The following is a 26378-nucleotide window of genomic DNA, read 5'->3' as shown; positions in this document are numbered from 1 at the left end:
TATATTTTTTTATAAAATATTATGATTTTATTATAATTAATAAAATTATTTGGAAAATATTTAAAGCGCTAGACATTTCACGGATCGGTAATTTTTTAACAATTTTCCTTTATAAGTTAATGCTGATATCTAGAGTTTTTTTATTAGCTCTTATAAACATATAAACACAAAAGTTTATAGGAGCAATTCTCTACAAAAACCGGAAATGGATTTTATTTGTATTTTTTGATTTGGCTCAAACTTTGTGGGGGCTTTCCCTATGACCAAATAAACTATTTTGTGTGATTGGTTCATCCATACAAGTCTCCATACAATTTTGGCTGCTGTCCATACACAAATGGTACGTAAATATTCAAACAGCTGTAACTTTTGAGTGAATTTTCTGATCAATGCCTGTCTTCGGCAACGTTGTAGGTATTGCTGAGGACTATTGAGAAAAAAAATAGGTACACGGAAAAAAAATTGCAGATTTTTTTATCAACTTTTTTTTCACTAAAACTTAATTTCCCAAAATATGTAGTTTTTGATTTTCGAGATTTTTTTATATGTTTTAAGGGACAAAAATCCGAAATTATTGAGCCATAGAGAAACATGGTCAAAAAATCTGCCGCCGAGTTATATTTTTTTGAAAAAATAGTGATTTTTGGAAAAAAAATCAAAGTTTAATGCAAAAACTAGTTTGACATAAATTTTTAATGCAAAATTTAATTTGCAATCGAAAAGTACTCTAAAGATTTTTTGATAAAGGGCTCCGTTTTCAAGATATAGCCACCAAAAGTATGATTTTAGCGAAATATTTGCAGATTTTCAATTTTTAAAAATAGTGACCATGCGTGACCATTTCTAAAAATATTTTTTATTTTTTTATGAAAGCTTCAGAAAATTTGCTATAAAATTGTCAGAGACATTGAAGATTGGACCTCGGGTTGCTGAGATAGAGCCGCTTTAAGAAAAAGAAACACGAAAATTGAAGTTTTCTTAATCTCACCAAAACAACCCACCATTTTCTAATGACCATATCTCAGCAAATAATGGTCCGATTTTTAATTTTAATACATGAAAAATTCGTGAAATTATCCGATCTTTACGAAAAAAAAATCCAGATTAGCATTTTCAATGGGCGTAATATTCAATGTTTGGCCCTTTTTAAATGTTAGTCTTGTTTAACAATTTTCAATATATTTTTTCGAAAAATTTCACGAATGTTTCATGTATTAACATTGATAATCAGACCATTAGTTGCTGAGATATCGTCATTAGAAAATGGTGGGTTATTTTGGTGAGATTAAGAAAACTTCAATTTTCGTGTTTCTTTTTCTTAAAGCTTCGCTAGGTTTTTTACCACCCTTTTCCTAGATTTGAAGATCTGAAACAAACAATTTCTATGCTACCAAGTCAGTATCTGAAACATTCATAGTTGTAAGGAAAATCCAAATCTCTATACAAGCACAAAAGAAACAAAATTGTAACATGCTATCTCGAAAAATAAAATTGAATTGAATTTTTTTTTCTTAAAGCTGCTCTATCTCAGCAACCCGAGGTCCAATCTTCAATGTCTCTAAGACAATTTTATAGCAAATTTTCTGAACTTCTCAAAAAAAATATTTTTAGAAATAGTCACTTATGGTCACTATTTTTTAAAATTTAAAAACTGCAAATATTTCGCTAAAATCAAACTTTTGGTGGCTATATCTTGAAAATGGAGCCCTTTATCAAAAAATCTGTAGAGTTCTTTTCGATTGCAAATTCAATTTTGTATTAAAAAATAATGTCAAACTTGTTTTTGCATGAAACTTCGTTTTTTTTCCGAAAATCACTGTTTTTTTTCAAAAATCATAACTCGGTGGCAGATTTTTTGACCATGTTTTTCTATAGCTCAAAAGTTGAGGATTTTTATCCCCTAAAACATATAAAAAAAACTCCAAAATAAAAAAAATAAGTATTTTGAGAAAACTGAGTTTTAGTGAAAAAAGTTGTTAAAAAATCTGCAATTTTTTTTTTTTTTCGTGTACCTATTTTTTCTCAAAAGTCCTCAACAATAACTACAACTTTGCCGAAGACACCAAATTGATCAGAAAATTCACTCAAAAGTTACAGCTGTTTGAATATTTACATACCATTTTTGTATGGACAGCAGCCAAAATTGTATGGAGACTTGTATGGGTGAACCAATGAAGCAAAATAGCTTATTTAGTCATAGGGAAGACCCCCACAAAGTTTGAGACAAATAAAAAAATACAAATAAAATCCATTACCGGTTTTGGTAGAGAATTGCTCAAAACGATTTACAACAATTCTGCTTTCAATTTTAATAATATTTCAATAAATTTTGGTCAGCCTAAATCAAATTCAAAATAAGTTTCGACCCTGCCTATAAAAAATGTTTTGTCGTGACTCATCTACTGATATAATATGGAATACCTTTATTTTTGCGGTCTCAATTTTTTCCAATGTTTGATGAAGTGATTGATGAAATTTACTGTTTTCAATCACATTCACTCGTGTTAAATTATTTCAATAATTTGTACTTTTCAACAAAATATCTGTTTCGTATATTCAGGATCAAAGTATGAAAAAAATATTGGTTTTATATTAACTAAATCTAAACATTTTCACTAGAACTCTATTTAAAAAATTATACTATTTAAAAAATCGAAATTAGGCCACCCCTTGTTTACGGTAATCTAACTTCACTCTTCTGAGATATAATGCCTCAGACATTTTTTAAACAAATTGTTAAAGAATAATTTTGTTGTCAACGATTTGAATAACTTTCCAATAAGTCCTTTTGTCCTGTAATGGGATATCATTAGACAACATTAAGTTTCGTTCTTTCCATGCAATTCGTTCAATGATCCCGATTCCAGCTGCTGTATTAAAGTTGTTTCTCAGTAATGCCTTCTTCTTAACACTGAACATAACCAAAACATCACTGATTCTGAAACACCCAACGGTTGCCGTTGTGTGCATTGAAAAGTTATTAATTTGCAAACAATGTTAGATACAACTCAACTCGTCAGGAGAAAAAATGGCGCTCAGCAACCAGCATATTTTTGGATTCAATCCAAGTGTGATTTTTCCCCGAAAACTCATTGTCAAATCTCCCACAGTGAGGGAAAGCAAATCGCATGATGCTGATGATATCAAAATATTTTTTTTGGGTTGGGTTGAACTTATCCAGCGAGTGAGCTTACTAGAAATAGCTTTAAAATTAAAAGTTTCCAAAAAGGTTTTAAGTGAATTCTTTAATCTAGATTTATTTATTTTTTGTTTCGTTTGCCGAGACTCACATCTGCTGGAAATAATCGCATGAGTTACGTTACTTAATCTCATTTGTCGCAAACAACCCAAGTCAAGTATTTTTCGAGGGATGTCATCAGACAGAGAGAGAGAGACAGAAAAGGAAATTTTGTTTGTACCTTTCAAATTTATTACGGTTCCATCTGTCTATCTTTTCTTTCTATATCACTGACTCTTGATCCTTCTTTTATCATTTTGGGTTTGGTTTCGTTTCACATTATCTATTTATTTTTGTACTAAAAGAATATCAACAATTTCCTTAGACTCGTTGCTTTTTTTCCGGGAGGGAAATTGTACATAGGGGGAAGGTTTGAGGAGAAAAAACGCAAAAATTTTACTTCAATTCTGATCTGAATACACTGAAGCAATTGGGGTGCATCATCGGAAGACGCAAGCTTTTTTTTTGCCTCTTTTCCGTTTCACTTTACAAAATTTGTGATTTGATAATCGGTCAGCTCGCGCCAGGACACTCCGTCCCCCACGGCGGCTTCCGGCGGGTGATTGTTGTTGTTGCTGGCCGTTGTGTGGCGTCGCATCTTGGAGCCGCTCCGGAGGACGAACTCTGTATGTTGAAGGTAATTAAAAATAAAATTGATTAGGAGGCAATAAAATCAATCCTCAAATCGTCAAGTCGTCAAGTCGTCAAGTCGTCAAGTCGTCAAGTCGTCAAGTCGTCCAGTCGCCAAGTCGTCAAGTCGTCCAGTCGCCAAGTCGTCAAGTCGTCAAGTCGTCAAATCGTCAAGTCGTCAAGTCGTCAAGTCGTCAAGTCGTCATGTCGTCAAGTCGTCAAGTCGTCAAGTCGTCAAGTCGTCAAGTCGTCAAGTCGTCAAGTCGTCAAGTCGTCAAGTCTTCAAGTCGTCAAGTCGTCAAGTCATCAAGTCATCAAGTCGTCAAGTCGTCAAGTCGTCAAGTCGTCAAGTCGTCAAGTCGTCAAGTCATCAAGTCAAGTGTTCATCGCTTTCTTAACTGGGAAAATTCCATCCCGAAACTGAGGACTCATCAAAAAGGCAAAATTTTGCTCGCAGTTGGAACATTAAAAAAACCACGACTTTTCAACCAGCATACCTGTGATTTGCGTACCCGACGGTTGCTCCAGGTTCATCTGCTGCATGCTGCGTTTGCGAAACATTCCGAGCACGGCTTTCCTGTGAAACAACGAAACAAAAAGGCAGATCGCAATTAGAGCTTTTCGGCAGTGGAACTACACGAGTGATGCACTCAGAATGTTGAACCAAATTACCTGAAATTTTGCCCACTAACGCAGTACAGGATGAAGTTGATGCCAAAGTTGGTCATGAAGCACAACTGGCTGCAGTTCTGCACCAGCAGCATCGTGTTGGCGTGTTCCGTCTGGTTGGAGGGATTAGAGTTTAAAAAATAATTAGATAAATTGGAATCTAGTAATGATTTGATAAACCAAAAAATAAAATGTGATAAGCTCCTCTCAAAAATTTAATTTTCAAAATTATCTTCGTTTAGTTTCATTTATTTCGCGGTTTAAGCACTACTTGTGTGAAGTTACAATCCTAAGCTGAGATGTGGACTACCTTTCTAGAGCTCATGAATTCAAAGTAGGGAACAGAGTTTGTGGGTAAAGAATCGAGTAAATCTACTGCAGAAAAAAGTTACAAAATAAAGAGGCGTTTCGTGTTTTAGTATAACAGCTTAAAATTGTCAAGATTGTGTTTCTTTAATTTGATTTAATTTATTATTCGAAAATATATATATATCTTAAGAATGGATGTTCTGATTGAGTTGAATATTTGCAAAAATAACAGGTTAGATCAGGAGTATTCAGAAAACTAAAATTTTATGAAAAATTTACCATTTCATGTTTATTTTTGTAAAATTCCCAAAATTATCTAAAAGTTTCCCATAAACATGTCACCCGTTTATTGCTATTTGTTATATTTTAGAACAGGTTAACATTTTCTAATATTTTAAATTGTGCAAAATATTGCAACAATCTACTCAAAAAAGCTCCCTTAAGAAGCAGCTACAAAATCACAAGATTTACCTTTTTGAAGCCAACCATCGGTTCAGCTTGTTTGGAAATTGTTTCGCAAGGATACGGACGAATTTGCGCCCTCGGGGAAATATTTGTGCGTCCTTTTGATGTTTGCAAAGGCGCACAGAATGGCGTGTGTGTGTGTGTGTCAATGTTGACTTAACTCAAGAGCAACAGGATTGACGCAAACATTACACACATACACACACACACGGCTGACCAAAAGGCTGAGTTGCCCACATAATATTATAATATTATGACGAAACAAACCGACACTTGTTTTGCCACAGGGATATTTGGCTTGTCAGCTTCAACTCCCGAAATGTTACAAAGTTCTGATTAAATCAGTGCGAGAAAATGATGCAGGAATAAAGTTTTAGTTTTTCAATTAATGTCTCGGAGAAATTTTGAAAAACTCATTTGTCAGTAACCGGAAACGGTCATTTGCATAAAGCACAATTGTCCAACTGTTTCAATCTCCCTAGAAATTAGCCAAACTTTCCCAAAAAAGTGAAAGGATCATTCCAACTTAAACGCACTACGACCTCGTTCTGAGACAATTTTTTAATTTAAAAAAAAAAGTTTTTTCAATGTCTAATCGGTTAAAATCACATTTTCTATTTCCTCTTGAAGAAAAACGAAGCATTCATTTTCTCTGACATAAGCAAAATAAACCTTTTAGTATTGAAGTGGCTTTCCCAATCCCCTTTTCTCTACCGATAAGAGATTCAATTAATTTCCAAGTATTTGCCCAGCACCTGTTTCTGTATCTGAAATCATGATAAAGTGAAGGATAAAACATAATATCTAAGGTTCCACCACCCCTAAATCATCCTAACGTATGCGTGAGAGGACACCCCCCACGTTTACAAATGGGCGATGTACCGATAAATCATGTCCATTTTAGAGAAGAAACACTAATAGCCAACTCTCGTAGCCCCATTTGCCGTGGCCATGTGAGACAAATTACCCTCCTCACAATGTCATAGCAGCTCATCCAAAAGCCATCGGGATTGCTTCATCTTTTTGAGCTGCAGGACAACTTTTCTCAGTTAGCTAGTATCACCCTCTTGGCAGTGTTTGTCAGTGTGGGGAATGTGATAACTTTCACACTCTTTCTAAACGTCAACCACCTCCCACAGTACGTGCATGTTGGAAGGAAACAGAGCCAAGGGGAAATAAATCCGTGCCTTGGTCACAACAACGTGGGCGTTAGGGTGGTCTTGAATTTCTTAGAAATTTTTGTGAACGAGTTTTTCGAATGCGAATTTGAGAGAAATTGTGGGAATTTGACATAGTTTTTCTGAAATCAGAAATGAAATTATTCGCTCTGCAACATAGCCCTTGCGTTCTCCATTGAGAAAAATTATAACTTCTGAGGAATTTGAGAAAAGTTGTGGGAATTTGTGTGCAAAAGCTCTGTTTGATGTGCATCGTTAAGATCTTTGTAGGTTGTAGGTTTTTGAGAGCTTTGTGAGAACATGTGAGAATGTTGGTGTAAGTTTGTAGGACATTGTGTTTTTGGAAATTTGTAATAGTTTGAATTGTTGGGAATTTGAAGTTTTATTTATGGGAACTTGTGAGGCTGTATGACCCTATTTATCTGGTTGCTGAAAAGACAGAATGCGTAACGTGATTTTTGAATGTTCCCCACTACTCCAGCTGCACTAAAGCTATACACATCAACAAAAACTCAGATTTTTTTAAACTGATGTGATTTGTTTTAATACGTTTTGGGTCTGGTAATTTTAAACTTTTCTTTGTAAAATGATTTTTTTTCAGTTTTAGTTTGAAGTATTTTTCGTTTTCCGCGTAACGAAGAATTGCGTCGGGTGATTTTGTGGATCAAAAGAATAACCGGATAAAATTAAAATCAAAATAGATGACGGATCTATTAATCCATGTGCACTGAATTTTTTTTCAAATTTATTTCTTTCAGGAATTCATGTGTCATTTCAGCTGTCCTTCTACAAAAAAATGCATAGTTTGGCATCTCCACGACCAAAACGAATGAGAGACAAAAGGTCGAAAGACATAAGGTCGAATGGACAAAACGTCGAAAGAGCAGAAGGTGTAATGGGAAACAGTGAAACAAATAATTATAATTATAAACTTCTAAAGAACTCTTGACAAAAATATTTTTTTCACAAGCAAATCAGATTTTTTTCTATGAGTTTATCCTTGGTTTGTCCATCCTTTTAGTAATGATCTTTTTTTAAATAAACATCAAAACTTCCCAACCATTTTTTGAGAAGATTCCCATTCTTTCAAACATGAGCAGTTCTTCAAAAAATAGGTTCAATTTCTATAATATTTTTCAAGGTTTTGATTTTTTTAAATAACCTATTCAAAATATTCTTGTGAATTTTTCCATTCTTTCAAACATGAGCAGTTCTTTCAAAAAAAGTTTGACTTTAAAGTATTTTTAAAATTTTATTTTTATTTTAAAAACAAACTTTTCTTGATTGTCAAATTATTTTTGTGATTTTGTTTTTATTCTTACAAATATGAGCAGTTCTTAAAAAAAAAGAGTTCGACTTCAAAAATATGTTTTATGTTTTAATTTTATTTTTTTAAACTTATTCTTGACTGTCGTAATGATTTTGTGAATTTTTCAATGCTTTTACATATTAGTCTTTTTTTTTTAGATACTAATTCTAAAATATTTTGTAAGTTTTTATTTTATTTATAAAAATCGTTGGAATATTTTAGAGACTTTTACATTCTTTCAAATTTAAATAGTTTCGAAAAATGAAAAAGTCTTGCTTCTTAAATATTGTTGCAAGTTTTCTTTCCTTTTTTTTGATCTATCTTTCATGGTCACAAAAGGTCCTATAAAAAAATCTGAATTCAGAAACATAGCTGTACTTAAAAAAAACGTTACTTAATCCACCCTTAGGTGGTTGTTGCCTTCCTCACATTTAGAGGGTAATGCTATCCAAAATAGATACACAAGGGCGGACCTTTCAGTGTTCTATCAACTTGATTCATTATTCATACCATCAGATTGGGTAGTCAGATCTTCATAATTCAGGGCACTTATGTGCTTATAACTTTTGATAGGGTTGTCAGATCTGCAATCTACTGAACTCGTTGAAAAGGTCTTTTGATCACCTGTCCAACGACAGGGCGCATTAAAGATCCAGACAACGTTTTCATCGAAATATATGAGATCCGGCCTCTAAACAGTTCATAAATATTACTTAGGTGCTTAAACTTTTGATAGGGTCGTCAGATCTTCAATCTTTTGAACTCGTTGGAAAGGTCTTTTGATCCTTCCCTTTTATAATGTCTCCAAAAATCCTAGGGCAAGTTATTATTTAGAAGACCTTTATTTTAAATTTTTAAGAATATAGAAGCGAAATTCAAGTAAAACGTTCAAATCACCTTTCCATAGCTGCTTTTCAATATTTGTGTATGAAGGCTCACATAAAAAGTTTTGTTTTGTAAAGTTTATTTTTTATTCGACCTTTCGAGATTTTGTCCACTTTCGATCATTTTTCCATTCGACGTTATGTCTTTCGACCTTTTGTCATACATTCGATCAAAACGGTTCCAGCTACAATTTCCATTCAATCTTATTGATAATGATGCCAAGCTCGATATCAATCTTCTCTTAACATTTGTTTACTTCGAACTCCTCATAAGCCCGAATCCACCGTCTTCCTGACAAAAAAAATATGGATCGATAACAATACTTGCTGTCTCTGGCTTGTTTTTTTTTTGCGAATGTAAATTGGTTTCGCTTTTAAAGTTCAAAATTGAGCCTGTTTTGCGAACCACTATTCTACACCCAGGAATTTAAGTGTAAATTTGTGTGTGATATTGTGGGAATTTATTTGATAATTTGAGAGCTTGTTGGATTTCCTTTTTTATTTGGCAGTAATTTGTGGTATTTATAAGAACTAGGAAATGAAAATTTGTGTGAATTTGTGGAAAATCGTCAAAGTTTTTGAGATCTTTAGAGCTTGTGGGAATTTCCATGTAAATTTATAAGATTTGTTTAGGTGTGTGTGAGAAAATTAATGGGAATCTGAGTGTAAAAATGGTGGAATCAATAAAAATTTAAAGTTGTTTAAGGGAACCATGTATGGATTCTTTTTTATTATTTGTGAATTTGTTGCAATATGTGCAAGAATTTGTGTGTAAATTTTTAAGAATTTATGGAAGTTGGTGGGAATTTGTCATAGTAAGGTGTCTGTGATTAACAGAGCAGCGAGTCAGACGTGCGTCCCACCAACACCAAATAAATGGTAAAAAGTGCAAAAAATGCCTCACGGCATGAAAAAGGGATGGTCCTCACCAACAGGATCGGCCGATTTGAAGAAGTTAAAGAATGCCGAAGCGCTACCTGGAAAGCCAGGCAGTTTGAGCAAGGACGAACGACGGGAAAAGTTGCCACCCATTTTTGTGAAAACATCGTCATCGGATTCGGTGCGAAAGTGGCTGACCGGATTTATCAAATCTGGTGCTTTACGAGCTTCCATTCGCTTGTGTGCTGATGGACTCAAAATTCTGCTACCTACCAGAAAGGATTACAACTACGTTCGGGATTTCCTAAACAACACAAAGATTGAATACTACAGCCATGACGATCCAGGTAAACGCCCCATGAAACAGGTCCTCCGAGGCCTGTACGACATAGATGTGAGTGTGCTGAAGGAAGAGCTCAAAACTCTTAAGTTGAACGTAATCGAAGTCTTCAAGATGACGAGACACAACAAGGACATCAAGTATCGTGATCAACTGTACCTGGTTCATCTCGGAAAGGATCGACAACGCCGTCTGAGGTGAGCACAAAACTCAAGCTTGCAACACAATCAACGAGAACATCGAAGCGAAATGCTTCAATTGCGGTGGCGACCATTCGACCAAGAATCCAAGCTGCCCAAAACGAGCTGAGTTTGTAAAAATTCGGCAGCAAGCGACGACGAGGCACCAACCAAATCGTCGCAAAACACCACCAACTTTCACGGACGTGGATTTTCCTGCTTTCGCGTCGCCAGGAGCAGGATCTACTCGAGTGGTTCCAAATCTGCAGCCATTGCCGTTGAATCAGCGGCAAAAAGTTGCAGAGAACACATCGCCTCCAGGTTTCAGTCAGCAGCCGAGGGAAATCCAAGCAGCATCAACGGATGAAGGCAGCAGTGACCTGTTTTCACCACAAGAACTTCTGAACATTTTCATCGAGATGACAACAACACTGCGTGGTTGCAAAACTCGTGAAGAATAAGTAAGAACGCTTAGAGGATTTACCTTGAAATACAGTGAGTAAACTAATTCTATTGATTTTAATTAATTCATAGAATTTTTTATTTTAGTTTTAAGTTGAGATTAGTTGTTAAATATTTTTTTCTTTTTTACCTAAATGTAATGTATTTGTATTGTATGTATTTTTTAATGTAAAACAATTTGAAGTTAATAAATGAATGTGAAAAGTTAATAATAAAACGAAAAATACAACAAAGATGAAGAGAATTAAGCCATACCACTTAGCATGTAAAAGAAATGTAATTATTATAAGAAAGATCAACAAAGACATATTTAATTTCAAATTTGTCATAGTTTTGCGGAAATTTGTGGATATTTCAGCAAAATTTTAAGGGGATTGTGACTTTACCAATGATATATAAATTAATCTCCTTGTACATACATCTCAACTTTAATCTAAAACAGAGTAAATAAATAAAATCATTAAAAAATCATAAATCTAAAATCGAATTTATAGAATTTAAAAAAATGAATCAGAAGGTTAAAGTTTAAAAAAACAACAACCAGTATTTTGTGCTTGAACAAATTCAACCTCATTTGTTTCAAAGCCCTTCGGATATAAAAAAAACCTTTAAAGGTTTAAAAACATGTAAATCGTCAAAAATTTCAAAGGTTGGCACACACTAAAATTTTGTTTTATCTTTTTGCAGGCACTAAAGTATACATTTTTATCTATTGAGCAGTTCTCTAGGATTTCGGTCATTCGATTTTTTTTGTATTTTTTAATCCGACTGAAACTTTTTTGGTGCCTTCGGTATGCTCAAAGAAGCCATTTTGCATCATTAGTTTGTCCATATAATTTTCCATACAAATTTGGCAGCTGTCCATACAAAAATGATGTATGAAAATTAAAAAATCTGTATCTTTTGAAGGAATTTTTTGATCGATTTGGTGTCTTCGGCAAAGTTGTAGGAACGGATACGGACTACACTGAAAAAAAATGATACACTGTAAAAAAAATTTGGTGATTTTTTTATTTAACTTTTTAACACTAAAACTTGATTTGCAAAAAAACACTATTTTTAATTTTTTTTATTTTTTGATATGTTTTAGAGGACATAAAATGCCAACTTTTCAGAAATTTCCAGGTTGTGCAAAAAATCATTGACCAAGTTATGAATTTTTTAATCAATACTGATTTTTTCAAAAAATCGAAATTTTGGTCGCAAAAATTTTTCAACTTCATTTTTCGATGTAAAATTGAATTTGCAATCAAAAAGTACTGTAGTAAAATTTTGATTAAGTGCACCGTTTTCAAGTTATAGCCATTTTTAGGTGACTTTTTTCAAAATAGTCGCAGTTTTTCATTTTTTAAAATTAGTGCACATGTTTGCCCACTTTTGAAAAAAATATTTTTGAAAAGCTGAGAAAATCCTCTATATTTTGCTTCTTCGGACTTTGTTGATACGACCTTTAGTTGCTGAGATATTGCAATGCAAAGGTTTAAAAACAGGAAAATTGATGTTTTCTAAGTCTCACCCAAACAGCCCACAATTTTTCAATGTCGATATCTCAGCAACTAATGGTCCGATTTTCAATGTTAATACATGAAACATTTGTGAAATTTTCCGATCTTTTCGAAAACAATATTTTCAAAATTTTCAAATCAAGACTAACATTTCAAAACGGCCAAACATTGAATACTACGCCCTTTTAAAATGTTAGTCTTGATTTGAAAATTTTGAAAATATTGTTTTCGAAAAGATCGGAAAATTTCACAAATGATTGATAATCGGACCATTAGTTGCTGAGATATCGACATTGAAAAATTGTGGGCTGTTTGGGTGAGACTTAGAAAACATCAATTTTCCTGTTTTTAAACCTTTGCATTGCAATATCTCAGCAACTAAAGGTCGTATCAACAAAGTCCGAAGAAGCAAAATATAGAGGATTTTCTCAGCTTTTCAAAAATATTTTTTTCAAAAGTGGGCAAACTTGTGCAATAATTTAAAAAAATGAAAAACTGCGACTATTTTGAAAAAAGTCACTTAAATATGGCTATAACTTGAATACGGTGCACTTTATCAAAATTTTACTACAGTACTTTTTGATTGCAAATTCAATTTTACATCGAAAAATGAAGTTGAAAAATTTTTGCGACCAAAATTTCGATTTTTTGAAAAAATCAGTATTGATTAAAAAATTCATAACTCGGTCAATGATTTTTTGCACAACCTGGAAATTTCTGAAAAGTTGGCATTTTATGTCCTCTAAAACATATCAAAAAATAAAAAAAAATAAAAATAGTGTTTTTTTGCAAATCAAGTTTTAGTGTTAAAAAGTTAAATAAAAAAATCACCAAATTTTTTTTACCTTGTATTATTTTTTTCCAGTGTAGTCCGTATCCATACCTACAACTTTGCCGAAGACACCAAATCGATCAAAAAATTCCTTCAAAAGATACAGATTTTTTAATTTTCATACATCATTTTTGTATGGACAGCTGCCAAATTTGTATGGAAAATTATATGGACAAACTAATGATGCAAAATGGCTTCTTTGGGCATACCGAAGGCACCAAAAAAGTTTCAGTCGGATTAAAAAATACAAATATTAAAATTGAAGAAAAAAGACCGATTTCGTAGAGAATTGCTCTATTAACAAAGCAGATTTAGCTACTTGAAGTCAGCAGTTCAAAAAAGGGTGCCACGATATCTGAACACTGCTTTGACCAAATCTGCTCAAAATGTTGGTGAGATTTTTTTTAATAAATTTCAAATCGGGCTTCGTCATAACGCGTATTTTTTCGACTTCCAATTTAGAATGAATTGTTTACTTTATAAAAAAAATAATACTCCATTTATTTGAATTCTCATGAAGTTGTTTTTGTGATTTGTAAATCTCACATTTTGAATTTCACTTAAAGTACTAACTGAGAGTTTCAATTATTGTTTAACTACAATCAACCCTAACTCGCCCGTTGTGCCTTGACTTAGGGGTTTCCACCCACACGTCATGTACATTCATCACGTAAAAGAATGCATAACGAGTCCCGGAGATGTGCGTATAACACTCTCTCACACACAAACGCACACATACCATACAAAGCACAGAGAGAGATGCTTTGAATGATTTGAATGAAGCCACATACTCATTCACACGTGGATCATAATTTAATGTCTCGAGCAGATGGGACCAATCGTGGCTGTTTTTAAAAATCCCATAACTGTCAACAGCTTGGTTGGAATTGCTTTTTGAGTATGCATGTGAAATTGAAATTTATGTGATTTTTCAACACTGATTTTTTTGTTGTTACCAACTACTTCTAAAGGAGTGTAACTGAAAACACAATGTTGCCAACCAGGGATTAGCCGATGGTGAGGCACAGTTTTATCAAAAGCTAACCCCTTTCCAGTGCTGTGACTTTTAATCTTTGAATGCAAAGTCAGCAGTGGAAACATTATGCCGGCTGGGAAAAAAAAATCCTAGGTCAAATCTTGAAAGATTACGGTTGAACCCGTTGAGAAGATGTAAACGCTGTATTCATTTGCTCGAACAACGGCAAAAAATTCCAACCCTCTCAGAATACCAAGCAAGTCACGTGCCCCCCATCGGATAGACGTTCGATTTTTCAAATTTTGTGTGAACATCCCACTCTTGCCACACTTCTTTTCTAACTTTTCAAAGCCTCTTCGAAAGAGAAACACGACTCCGGCGATGGCAGCATCATTCACTTTACGACATAATCATTCGGAAGCACCTCAACACACTGTGAAATGCGCCAATTTGCAAGGCTGAAGGCCTTGTGGGGAAGCAAGGTGAGCTCGATCGGGCGGTAAAACGGAGACTAATTTCGTCTTGCGTAACACGTTGTGTGATAAAGCCTGAGATATGCTTCCCCCACCGGCACTGGATATTAGGCATTAGAGCCTGATGAATATTTACGATAGTCACCGGCGGTGGCATCATCGTGACGGGGATAATTTAAGCGACCTGGAATTAACCTCAATTTTTCAACCTACATTAGCTTTGATTACTATCAGGTACATTCTTCTGTGTGCAAATCAGAAGACATTAAACATAAATTTTAAGGTAAAGTAAGTAAACCCTTTTGTAATAAAGACAATAAGTGTCACTATTAAATCTCAAGTTACAAAGCTTAGATATAGGTAGGGTAGAGTAGGGGACCCGACATGTACGGGTAAGCGTGGTTGCCTCTCACCCAATGTGTGTGATCAGGCCTTCCGTCGGACGGGGAAGTAATGTTGGCCCCGGTCTGACCTAGAGGTTTTAGACGCTTATCGCACCCGCCATTTCGACGTTTTGAGAAAATCGCGTTTTATTATTTGACTTTGAATAAACAAATACGAGGTTACCCAATGTAAACATTAACAAACACGTTCGGTTTGGCTGAGCGTTCTGAGCATTGTCCCGAAGTTTGGCTGAATTTGGTAGCTGAAGTCCCGACTTTTAATTGAAAATGTTTACGGTAGTCGGGCGTCAGGGTGTACCAAGACAGCACGACAAAACTGAAATCGAATTTTGGGGATCTGTGAAGGTCAAAAGTTAAGGCATGGTGAACTGCACAAAATGGCGTTCTTAACTCAATTCGGCCTAAAATGCGACAAGATAGCACGGCAGTGACGAAATGTTTTGCCTTGCTCACCTCAATGAGGAAAGGCTATAAATTACTCGAACATGAACTTCGCAATTTGACTTCCAAGACTAACTGTCATGACACATTTTCTCGGTATTGGGAAGAATTTTTCGGAAAAAAATCACAGGATTGGAAATGGGTTGTAATGCATTTTGCCCCAATGTTGGTGTGCATATTGCCCAGCATAATTGTTAAAAATTCAATTCAATTCGGTTTTATTAGTGAATAATCATGTTACAATAAGTTCTTTTGCCGTTCATAACAGAGTTTTGGTGTCCCTTTCAGCTGTGTGTTGAATCTCAATCCATTTTGGAAACGATTTTTGCTTATGACTAAGAGATTATCAAGAGTAAGAAAAAATATAGAAAAAACTTACTAAATTTGCAAAGGAAGGAGGATAGAAATAGAAAAAGTTTACACTAGATCACAGTTTTTTTTTATCATTTGTAGACGTGCTTGATCATCAGCTCCCCGAGGGCCAGAAATTGCTCCGCCTTGTTACGGCAGGTCCGAAACCGCGTCATCATCTCCCCCGCGCCAAAAACGCTTGCAAATGATCGCCCCCATCTAGGAGGGAACGCTGGGTTGTCCGCTGGAACCGTACGCTGGCAAGCTGCAGGAACGGCTGCGCTCGTACTTCGCTGAGGAGGGTGGGATGCTGCTGATTTCTTCTTCCTCTTTTCCTGCTCCTCGAGGTAGGACTTGCGCGCGACGCATCCGCGGTAATTGCCGGTATGGTTACCGTCACAGTTCGCGCACTTTACGCGCGAGTTGGTTTGCTCTGCGTTTTCCCCCAAGTCCGCCTTTCGTGGCAGTGCGCACGCCTCCGAGAGGTGTGACTCACCGCACTTCACGCAGCGGGGCCGGAGGTTGCAGTTCCGCGAGCCGTGGCTGAATTTCTGGCAACGGTGGCATTGCGCTACGTCCGTCGGGTTCTTGGTGTAAAACCGCCAGTTTGCCCAAAAACCGTCCAACGTCTTAGTCCGCCGCAGGTCTTGGATCTTGACGGTGCCGCGGTCGAAGTACAACAGGTACAGTGTGTGTGTACCTGTTACCGTTGTCTTGCGCGAGAGCACTTTAATCTCCCACAGTTTTATTCCGGCGTCCGAAAGGTGACCCTTCAGGTCGGAGATCGGACGGTCTTGATAACCCTGCAAGACGACCTTAACAGGGGGCTTCTCGGGGTTGAATGTGTAGAAGTTGAAGTTGCTACGCTTCAATTCTTCAAACACCAGGTCGAAATTCTTTTTGGACAGTGTGATCACTTGCACTGCCGACTTACCGATTTTCAGACAATATCCGAGGCCTTCCAGCAACTCGTCAACATCGTCCGCTAACGTGTCCAAAACAAAAATTGGAAGTGGTCTACGTTCCGCTGGAGAGTTGTTCTTTTTTGACGACGGCACTTTTTTCCGTGCACGACCATCATCGTCGTCGTCGTCGTCGGTAGTGCTGCTACCGTCGGTGTTGTTATTTTCTTTGTCGTCGCTCCCCGAGCATGGGTAAATAACAAGGGAAATGCGTAATAATACCTTTCTCTGGTATCGATGCCAAATTTTGGTATTCCTGGACCCTTTAAAATTTGTCTTAAGGATTATGCAATAGCAAAATGTGCTATCATACCAATTAAAGGTATTGTTTTGATATTGCAACATTGCAGAATTTGTCAATGGTCGAACACCACATTTTGGTATTCTTTTGGTATTACAGTATTTTACCAAATTCCTCTGCAACTATGGGAAAATTTTGACCAATTTTGACAAAATAATTAATTTTGCGCTAAAATGATGTCTCAAAGCGAATGCTTTCATTCAAAACCGGAAATTTCAAACTTGATTTTAAACATTTTTGATATACCCCCTATAGAAATGACTTGAAATTGTGGAAAATTTTCTAAGTCAGGATGGCACATTTTGGTATTATTTTGGTATTAAAGTGTTTTATCAAATTCCTCTGAAACTATGGGAAAATTTTGACCAATTTTGACAAAATAATTAATTTTGCGCTAAAATGATGTCTTAAAGCGAATGCTTTCATTCAAAACCGGAAATTTCAAACTTGATTTTAAACATTTTTGATATACCCCCTATAGAAATGACTTGAAGTTGTAGAAAATTTTCTAAGTCAGGATGGCACATTTTGGTATTATTTGAATATTGAAAGGTTTCATCAATTTTCTTTGAAAATATGGGAAATTTGCTAAAAAAAATTTACGAGTTAATTAATCTTGCGCTAAAATGACTTGAAACCCAAAAATGTTAAAGATGATTTTAAAAATTAGTGTGATATACCCACTAATATATTTTTTAAAAACGTTGAAATATCTCTAAGTCGGGATAACCAAATACTTTGAAAAACGAGTCAATCGACAGATTCATGAATTTTGGTGAATTTCAATTCAGTTTCATTTTAATAATACTTATTTTTCTTTCTTGTTATTTTTCAGAAGCTTCAAGAACTTCAAGCACAGGCCGTTCATCAATGACAAATGCATTCGGTGTGGTGAAGAATATGACTAATAACAACATGGAATCATCAGGTGAGTAGATTTGGCTGTTGCATATGAATAATTTCCGTTTTTTCACTAACTGCAACTGCTGCACTAAAAATGGTATGAAAATACCAAATTTTGGTATTACTTGTTCAAATGGTCGCTGGGACCATAATGTGCTCTTAGTTGCCCAGTAATAGATGGTAAAATACCATGAAATCATACCAAAATCATGTATGTGAAAGACCACAGAAATACCAAAATATGATTTTCCAAGGGCGCGGGAATACCTAAAAATAAAACCATGGCAATACCAAGTTTTGGTATTCAAGCAATATTCAAAAATCCAGAAGACCTAAACTTGGTATTGAAATGGTTTTATTTTGAGGTATTATTTTACCCTTGGAATAACATGGTTTGGTATTGTTGTGCCCTTACACATACAAGATTTTGGTATGATTTCATGGTATTTTACCATCTATTACTGGGCAACCAAGAGCACATTTTGGTCGCTGTTATTTGCCCAAGTAATACCAAAATTTGGTATTCCCGTGTTATTTACCCCTGCTCGGGTCAGCATCTGGAACTCGTTCCTGATGGGGAAGTTGGCGGATGTTGATGTGCTACTGGTCGTGGCACCAGAAGTACCGGAACGGGTTCGCACTGGTGATCTTGGGACATATCCGGGATGTAGTAACTTTTTGTCGATGCCTTCTGCGTTCACGCTCCCCTGCGCGATGGCGGTCGACACGGCGTTGGTTTGTTTACCTTTTTGCACACGGCCGGTAGACGAACTTCGCGGGTTTTTCGAGGCCGCACTCGAACTGCCACGGCCACGGCCGGCCTTTGGCATGCTGGAGAAGCAAACTCGCGGGTAACCACAATCAATTACGGCGAAAAAAATCGAAAAAACGATGAAGCACTGAGCACTAGCAGCATGCTCTCGTGCGTACACGGAGGGAGCTCAATTGTTAAAAATAAAATTGAAATATGTGTAGAAATTATTTATTTTTGAACAATTGCCGATTTCACTAAAAAAAATGCCGAGCCTTGAATTTTCATGCATCATTTTTGTATGGACAGCTGCCAAATTTGTATGTAAAATTTATGAACAAACTCATGAAGCAAAATGGCTTCTTTGGGCATACCGAAGGCACCAAAAAAGTGTCAGTCGGATTAAAAAATACAAAAAAATGGCCGAAATCTCAGAGAATTGTTTTTATGATTTTCAAACAGGTCCTTTGTCTCTATTGATGAAAAAAAACGGAATCTGATAAGTTCAAAATCTCTACGCCGAAAGAATTTTTTGTAGTTTAAAGTTGTGCTACAAAGTAGGAAACGTAGAAAAGAAGTTTACACCACTTCAAAGTACAGAAATCTTAAAAAGGAATTTATGTTGAACACAGTCCGGATGACAAATTGATGCCATGATTTCATCTCTATGAAGAGGGTGCCTGTCAATCGAGAGTGAATGAATTTTGTCTGTTCTGCTCAAAGTCCCTTCAAGTATTTCTCGTTATAGAGTTAAGCCCGGTAGCCAGGTGACAATCGGAAAAGACACAAACTCCATTCTATATGGGATGCTTGTGGAATTCTGGGTTGGAATTTGCTGTTCAGGTTTCATGACGACGGAGAGAACTTTCCAAGAATTTGTGATATTTTGCTAAATGGCGCTTTGAGCTTGAAAAGCACTTAAGAGATAAATCAGTTGAACGGCGAGTGTAAATAAATCATGAATTTTAAATCAGACTTTAGCTATCAAACCAAAACAACAATAAATTATTCATCAGTTCTATGATAAACTAATCAAAACATTCTTACCCCGAGAAAAATCTTCAGCCTCACTGCATAGCTGGGAAGATTCAGACAGACGAAAACGGTCGACACTATCAGCAGCATCTTGGTAACCTTTATTTGGGAAGTTGCCACGTTGCTTTTACCTGGAGCCGGCGGGGAAAAGGGGAAAAACAGTTATGAATAATAAATTGGCATAGCAAAACCAGCACATTCACTATCCTAACAGCTGTTTACAAATCGTTGGCTATTTAAACATTTATTTCTGACATTTGAACCAACTATTTATCTTTCAATCGTTTAACTATGATTTGAAATAAAAATAAATTTTAAAGTTGAAAACACGCCAAATTATTATTATTTTTTTTGAAAAATAAATCAAAGACAACAATCCAGTACAAAGTCCAACATAACAGCAAATTAATGAGGGCAAGGGCTTACTGTAGTGGTGAATTTGCTGCACGGGAATGGCTCCATTCACGTACAGCTGACTCGTCGAGGACGTGCTGAGCTGAAGGGGCTGATGGTGTCGACGAGTTCCGGCGAAACTATTGGTAATTTGATCAGGAAAAGTGAAAAAAAAAAGTTGAGTTAAAAGATGGAATTGTTAGAAAGGCAACTGAGTTTGAAGTAGGCTTTGACATTCAAAAGGTGTCTTTATATTGAATTTCGTTTTGTAATTTAGGATTCGAGCATTGTTAATTGTTAATTGTTAATTGTTAATTGTTAATTGTTAATTGTTAATTGTTAATTGTTAATTGTTAATTGTTAATTGTTAATTGTTAATTGCTAATTGTTAATTGTTAATTGTTAATTGTTAATTGTTAATTGTTAATTGTTAATTGTTAATTGTTAATTGTTAATTGTTAATTGTTAATTGTTAATTGTTAATTGTTAATTGTTAATTGTTAATTGTTAATTGTTAATTGTTAATTGTTAATTGTTAATTGTTAATTGTTAATTGTTAATTGTTAATTGTTAATTGTTAATTGTTAATTGTTAATTGTTAATTGTTAATTGTTAATTGTTAATTGTTAATTGTTAATTGTTAATTGTTAATTGTTAATTGTTAATTGTTAATTGTTAATTGTTAATTGTTAATTGTTAATTGTTAATTGTTAATTGTTAATTGTTAATTGTTAATTGTTAATTGTTAATTGTTAATTGTTAATTGTTAATTGTTAATTGTTAATTGTTAATTGTTAATTGTTAATTGTTAATTGTTAATTGTTAATTGTTAATTGTTAATTGTTAATTGTTAATTGTTAATTGTTAATTGTTAATTGTTAATTGTTAATTGTTAATTGTTAATTGTTAATTGTTAATTGTTAATTGTTAATTGTTAATTGTTAATTGTTAATTGTTAATTGTTAATTGTTAATTGTTAATTGTTAATTGTTAATTGTTAATTGTTAATTGTTAATTGTTAATTGTTAATTGTTAATTGTTAATTGTTAATTGTTAATTGTTAATTGTTAATTGTTAATTGTTAATTGTTAATTGTTAATTGTTAATTGTTAATTGTTAATTGTTAATTGTTAATTGTTAATTGTTAATTGTTAATTGTTAATTGTTAATTGTTAATTGTTAATTGTTAATTGTTAATTGTTAATTGTTAATTGTTAATTGTTAATTGTTAATTGTTAATTGTTAATTGTTAATTGTTAATTGTTAATTGTTAATTGTTAATTGTTAATTGTTAATTGTTAATTGTTAATTGTTAATTGTTAATTGTTAATTGTTAATTGTTAATTGTTAATTGTTAATTGTTAATTGTTAATTGTTAATTGTTAATTGTTAATTGTTAATTGTTAATTGTTAATTGTTAATTGTTAATTGTTAATTGTTAATTGTTAATTGTTAATTGTTAATTGTTAATTGTTAATTGTTAATTGTTAATTTTTAATTTTTAATTTTTAATAGTTGATTGATAATTGTAAATTGTTAATTGTTAATCTGTTATTTGTTGAATTTCAACCGTTTTTTCGGCATTATTTCCAGAAAATGAGGTTTAATTTTAAAAGTCTTTAAAAACTTTTCTTATTATGCAAAACCCTCAATTTGGTTCATCATCCTTTTCAACCTACCACCTTTATGCATCTTTCAGCACCTCAAAAAAAAACAACAACCCAATCTCGACCTACCTCCGGGGCATCGTCATCGTGCGTCGCACGCCCGCAAACTTCCACACCGTGAGTGCCGTGAAGGTGTTCAGCACCACTATCACCGTGAACGGGACCACAAACACGAGTATCGTGTCCAGGTAGTTGAATACCGTCATCTGGTCCTGGCGGGAGGGTGGGCGTTACAAACGAGACAAAGATAACGGGAGGAAATAAGTGGGAGATGTGCGGTTATTGTTGATGATGTTTTGCTCTTTTGGCTGGGAATAGGGTAAAATGACAAGCGTTGAACGAATTTTGGTCGAGTTTTTTTTATTATCACGTTTCGTAACGCATTTGAAATTCATGGAAAATGTTCGATAACATTAAAATCAATTGACACGGTCGCATATGCTCCCTAACGACACAACTGTAAAGTGTACTCAACGGTGTACCTGCGTGTTGCAAACGTAATTTCAATCGTCTCTTGAAGAAAGTTGACAATAGAATTCACAACATGTACTTCTTCGAAAGCACCTAATAAATGGGTCGTAACAGGGATGTTTAGCATGATCGAGATCTGGAATAATGGGCGTTTGGCATGAATGATTCAAAGTATGGGGCACACTTAACATAATTTCCAATATTTGCAAACATCCATTAGAGCTGTACTTCCCATTTTCGCATAAATGTCCCATATGCAAAAACAGCATGCTGAGAAAAACGCATTTGAAGTTTGTCCCATACATAAGGCTGCGTGTCAAGTTTTCGAGAAAAAACTAGATTTCCTCCGGATTTCTAGAACAAAGTACTGGATGTTATAGGCTCTTTTGAAAGAGCACACAATTTTGAACAAAACTATATCAATAACTCGAAATCGATGAAAATGCATATGGGACATTTATGCGATTAGGGGCAGTGTAAGCCCTTTGAAAAGGTCCCTCTTCATTCCAATAGTTTGAAATTATTTATAAAAATGAGCAGACAGTTTCACTAAAGTTTAAATTTTAGCATTAAAAATTTTACCAATAATTTCTGAGTTATCGTTAACTGAAAACTAAAGGCTAGTAAAGTGACACTGAGAAAATTCATTTTTCACAAAATTTAAACGTTAAGTGGCTGTATCCTAGCAACTAGCTGTCCGTTCAACAATCGGATGTTAAAATACAAAAATTGTAGAATGTTTTTTCTCCATAATACCAAACAATGCCTAGGTAACTTCACCTCCATTTGAAACCGACTTTTCCTGAGCTTTGGTGGAGCTGTTTGTATGTATGTACTATCAAAACATGCTAGAATCCCGAATTGATAGAACAACTCTCAAAAAATGATCAACCAACTATCAACCACTATTTATTAAGAAAATTGGACGGTTAATCGAACAGCGTCATATTTTTTTTTGAATCAAACTTGGGTGTATTTTGCTCAATCAAAAACACTACAAGCAATTTTCTTAAAAAAACATATGGCTTAAATTCAACTTTAACGTCCCATCGTGGTCCTCAGATGATTTTAACATAATAATTATCTATTTCCTTGTTGGGCAAAACAATATGTAGGTCATTTTCGATTGCAAATGTGATTTTGCACTTCAAAATGATCAGAAAAGTCCTTATCAAGACACACATGCAAACACTCGCATGCCCATTTTGTAAGATAAGATCTGAACATTTTATGGAGACGTGTAAGGAAAAACCAATTATCCATAATGGCTTCTGTTGACACAGAGTTTGCATAAGACAAAGCTCATCCAAATAAAAAAAATCTTGAAAAAAAATGGCAAAACTTCATGATGTCCAATGTAATTCTCGTGGAGCTCAAACAGCAGTTTCCCCGACCCCTCTTCAATTTGCGTGAAACTTTGGCCTAAGGGAAAATCTTGGTCCTTGATCACGAATCCGAGGTCCATTTTTCGCAATTCTTGATAAAAAGTTTAGGCAATTCATTTAAAAATAATGGCAGTGGTTTCAAAACTGTTTTTGTGTTTTTTTGATGAAAAGTCAAGTTGGGCCAATTTTACACAAAAATCATATTGACGCCAAGTTTCCAAATCATCACCATTTCAAGCTACAAATTATTGAAACACACGTCTTTTTTTAAGTTTCGAAATAAAAAAGGGTCCGTACCGTTTCTCCGTCACAAGATCGTCAGCTGTGTGCTATCTTGTGACATAGACCATTTTGGTCGAAAATGAGTTAATGATGACGTTTTGCTATACTTAACCAACACTACAAGATGCTTTAACCCGATTTTGGAAACTCGCTTCCGTTTCCCGGATATCGCAATGCACACTTGTGACATAGACCAATTTATCATCAAAATGATCGTGCACACTTGTGACACGTCATACATGTTGTTGGAAAATGTGGAAAATTTGTCTTGTTTTTCATAAATTTATGTTGATACACACTTTCTAAAAGCAATACAATCTTTTGTTTTTGAAAATATACTGATTAAGTCGGTTAAACTATTGATTTAGAGGTGGGCAAATAAAGAGCGAGCCACTCAAAGAGCCGGTTCACAGAAAAGAGCGAACGAACCGTGGCTCACGAAAAAAAGAACCGCGGTTCTTTTTTAAACACCGGTCATATGAAAAAATCGGTTCAAGATGGCATGGGTTTTGTTAAAATATAATTTATTGAATTTCCCAAAAACTGAGGTATGAAACTTGTTTTTGAGAATTGAAAATGCAAATTTCAAATATTTCAATGCTTCCAAAAAATAATCCCAAAAGTAAATGATTTTCTAAACAAAATGAAAAAAAAACTTTTCATTGTACAACTGATTGTACATTAAAGTATTAACGGAATACAAATTGGAGCATTTCAAATTGCATAATTAGTAAAATATTACCAAAAATCTATTGAATAGTTTAGAGATTTTGGAAAAAAATAAATCCTTTTATCCGATTAAAATTTAGCGTTTATAGACTTTATCGATTAAATCAAAATATAGAAATGAGTTCACAGCATATTTTCTCCAAATAAAATATCAGCATTAGTTCAATTCTTGCAGAAATAAACGCTATTTTAATATTAATAGCAATTTTTCCAGCATCCTAGATTTAAGTTTGGATGCTATTCAATTACTCGAATGATTAGGTTCGAGTAGAAATTTTGACATAGAGAACACTAAGACCTTTTTTTTCAAGGATCTTTTCATTTTCAGTTTTATTTTTTTTATAAAATAATTGATAAAAGTCCAATGTGAAATAACTAGTAAAATCACACGATTCTTAAAAAAAAAACCATTTCATCCAAATTATGAAAAAGAGCGAAAGAGCCGTTCAAAAGAGCGGCTCTTTTTAATGAGCGAACGAAAATGAGCGGCTCCTAAAAAAGAGCGGTTTTGCCCACCTCTATATTGATTTATGTCTATTTTAGTTTGTATGGGAATTCTGTGCACACTTGTGACACGTAGTACAATTTTACTTTCGAAACACACTTGTGCACGTGCTTTTCAGATTTTTGATTACATAATTTACTGTATCTTTTAACTGGTGTAACCAAATTAGTTGAAACTTGGAGCGTTTGTTAAGCGATAGTATACGAACCGATTGCTTCAAAAGGTTTTGCTATACCATTCATAGTTTTGAAAATATGTATCATCAAACTTTAAAAATCGATTTTCTCGAATAGTACTAAATGGTCGTTGTCACAAGATAGCACACAGCTGACGAGATATTAAAAAATTGACCTTGGATTCGTGATCAGGGACCAACATTACCCATACAACGAAGTTTCACGCAAATCGAAGAGGGTTCGGGGCAACTTTTTTCCAATTTAGTATGAGTTCGCCAACTCACACGAAATCGGGAAAAGTTGCCATGACCCCTCTTCGATTTTCGTCCTAAACTTCGTCCTAAAGGGGAAACTTTTGTCCCTGATCACGAATCCGAGGTCCGTTCTTTGATATCCCGTGACAAAGGGGCGGTACGATCCCGTCAATTTTTGAACATGCGAAAAAAGATATGTTTTTCAAAAATTTGCAGCCTGAAATGGTGATGATTTTGAAATTTAATGTCAAAGGGACTTGTATGTAAAATTGGACGATTTGATGGCGTACTCAGAATTCCGAAAAAACGTATTTTTCATCGAAAAAAAAAAACAAAAAATACATTCAAAAACTCTGCCGTTTTGCCTTCCTCACCTCACTAAGGAAAGGCTATAAAATCACTCGACAAATGAAATTCTTCATTTGACCTCCCAAACCCACCTTCACGTATACATATCGACTCAGAGTCAAAGCATAAGTCTGTGTGTGTGGTGGGATGTTGATTAAAAAAAATTGCACTGGATTATCTTGGCACTGACTCAACCGATTTTGTCTGTTTTGGTCTCATTCGATCCGTCTTGGGGTCCCATAAGTCGCTATTGAAAATTATAAAGTTTAGTTAAGTACATCAAAAGTTATGCTAAAAAAACGATTTCAGCAAAAGTCCGGAAGATTTTAAAAAGGGTGGTTTTTGAAAGAAACCTCACAATGTTACACATCTTTAGAAAGGTATTCAAAAGACCTTTCCAATGAGTTCAAAATACTGAAGATCTGACAACCCTATCAAAAGTTATATGCAGTATTATTTACGCACTTTACGAGGCAGAATCTTAGATATTTTGGTGAAAACGTTGTCCGGGTCTATCATGCAACATTTCTTTGGATAGATAATCAAAAGACCTTTCCAACGAGCCCAAAAGATCGAGATCTGACTACCCTATCATAAGTTGTAAGCACATAAGTCTGATGGTATGAATAATGAGTCAAATTTATATAACATTAAAAGATCCGCCCTTTTTTCCAAACTGGCTTCACTGATCA

The 26378-nt window shown here is 34.5% G+C and overlaps 1 protein-coding gene across 1 annotated transcript in view; it reads right to left on the bottom strand.

Moving 5' to 3' along the window:
* Positions 1-3680: 3680 nt before the first annotated feature.
* The window catches only part of LOC120419996 (cysteinyl leukotriene receptor 1-like), a 36103-nt gene continuing 13405 nt past the window's right edge, over positions 3681-26378 (bottom strand). Inside the window, exons 2-7 of the mRNA XM_039582886.2 lie at positions 21606-21748; positions 19903-20009; positions 19489-19607; positions 4541-4650; positions 4366-4445; positions 3681-3862 (exon numbers count right to left, since the gene is read on the bottom strand). Coding sequence (XP_039438820.1) covers positions 3720-3862; positions 4366-4445; positions 4541-4650; positions 19489-19607; positions 19903-20009; positions 21606-21748 — 702 coding nt within the window. The 3' untranslated portion in view covers positions 3681-3719. The remainder of the gene's footprint in view (positions 3863-4365; positions 4446-4540; positions 4651-19488; positions 19608-19902; positions 20010-21605; positions 21749-26378) is intronic.

The sequence above is a fragment of the Culex pipiens genome, chromosome 3 (genome assembly GCF_016801865.2).
Source record: "Culex pipiens pallens isolate TS chromosome 3, TS_CPP_V2, whole genome shotgun sequence".
Taxonomy (NCBI): domain Eukaryota; kingdom Metazoa; phylum Arthropoda; class Insecta; order Diptera; family Culicidae; genus Culex; species Culex pipiens.
This window is presented reverse-complemented; position numbering and strand designations above follow the sequence as displayed.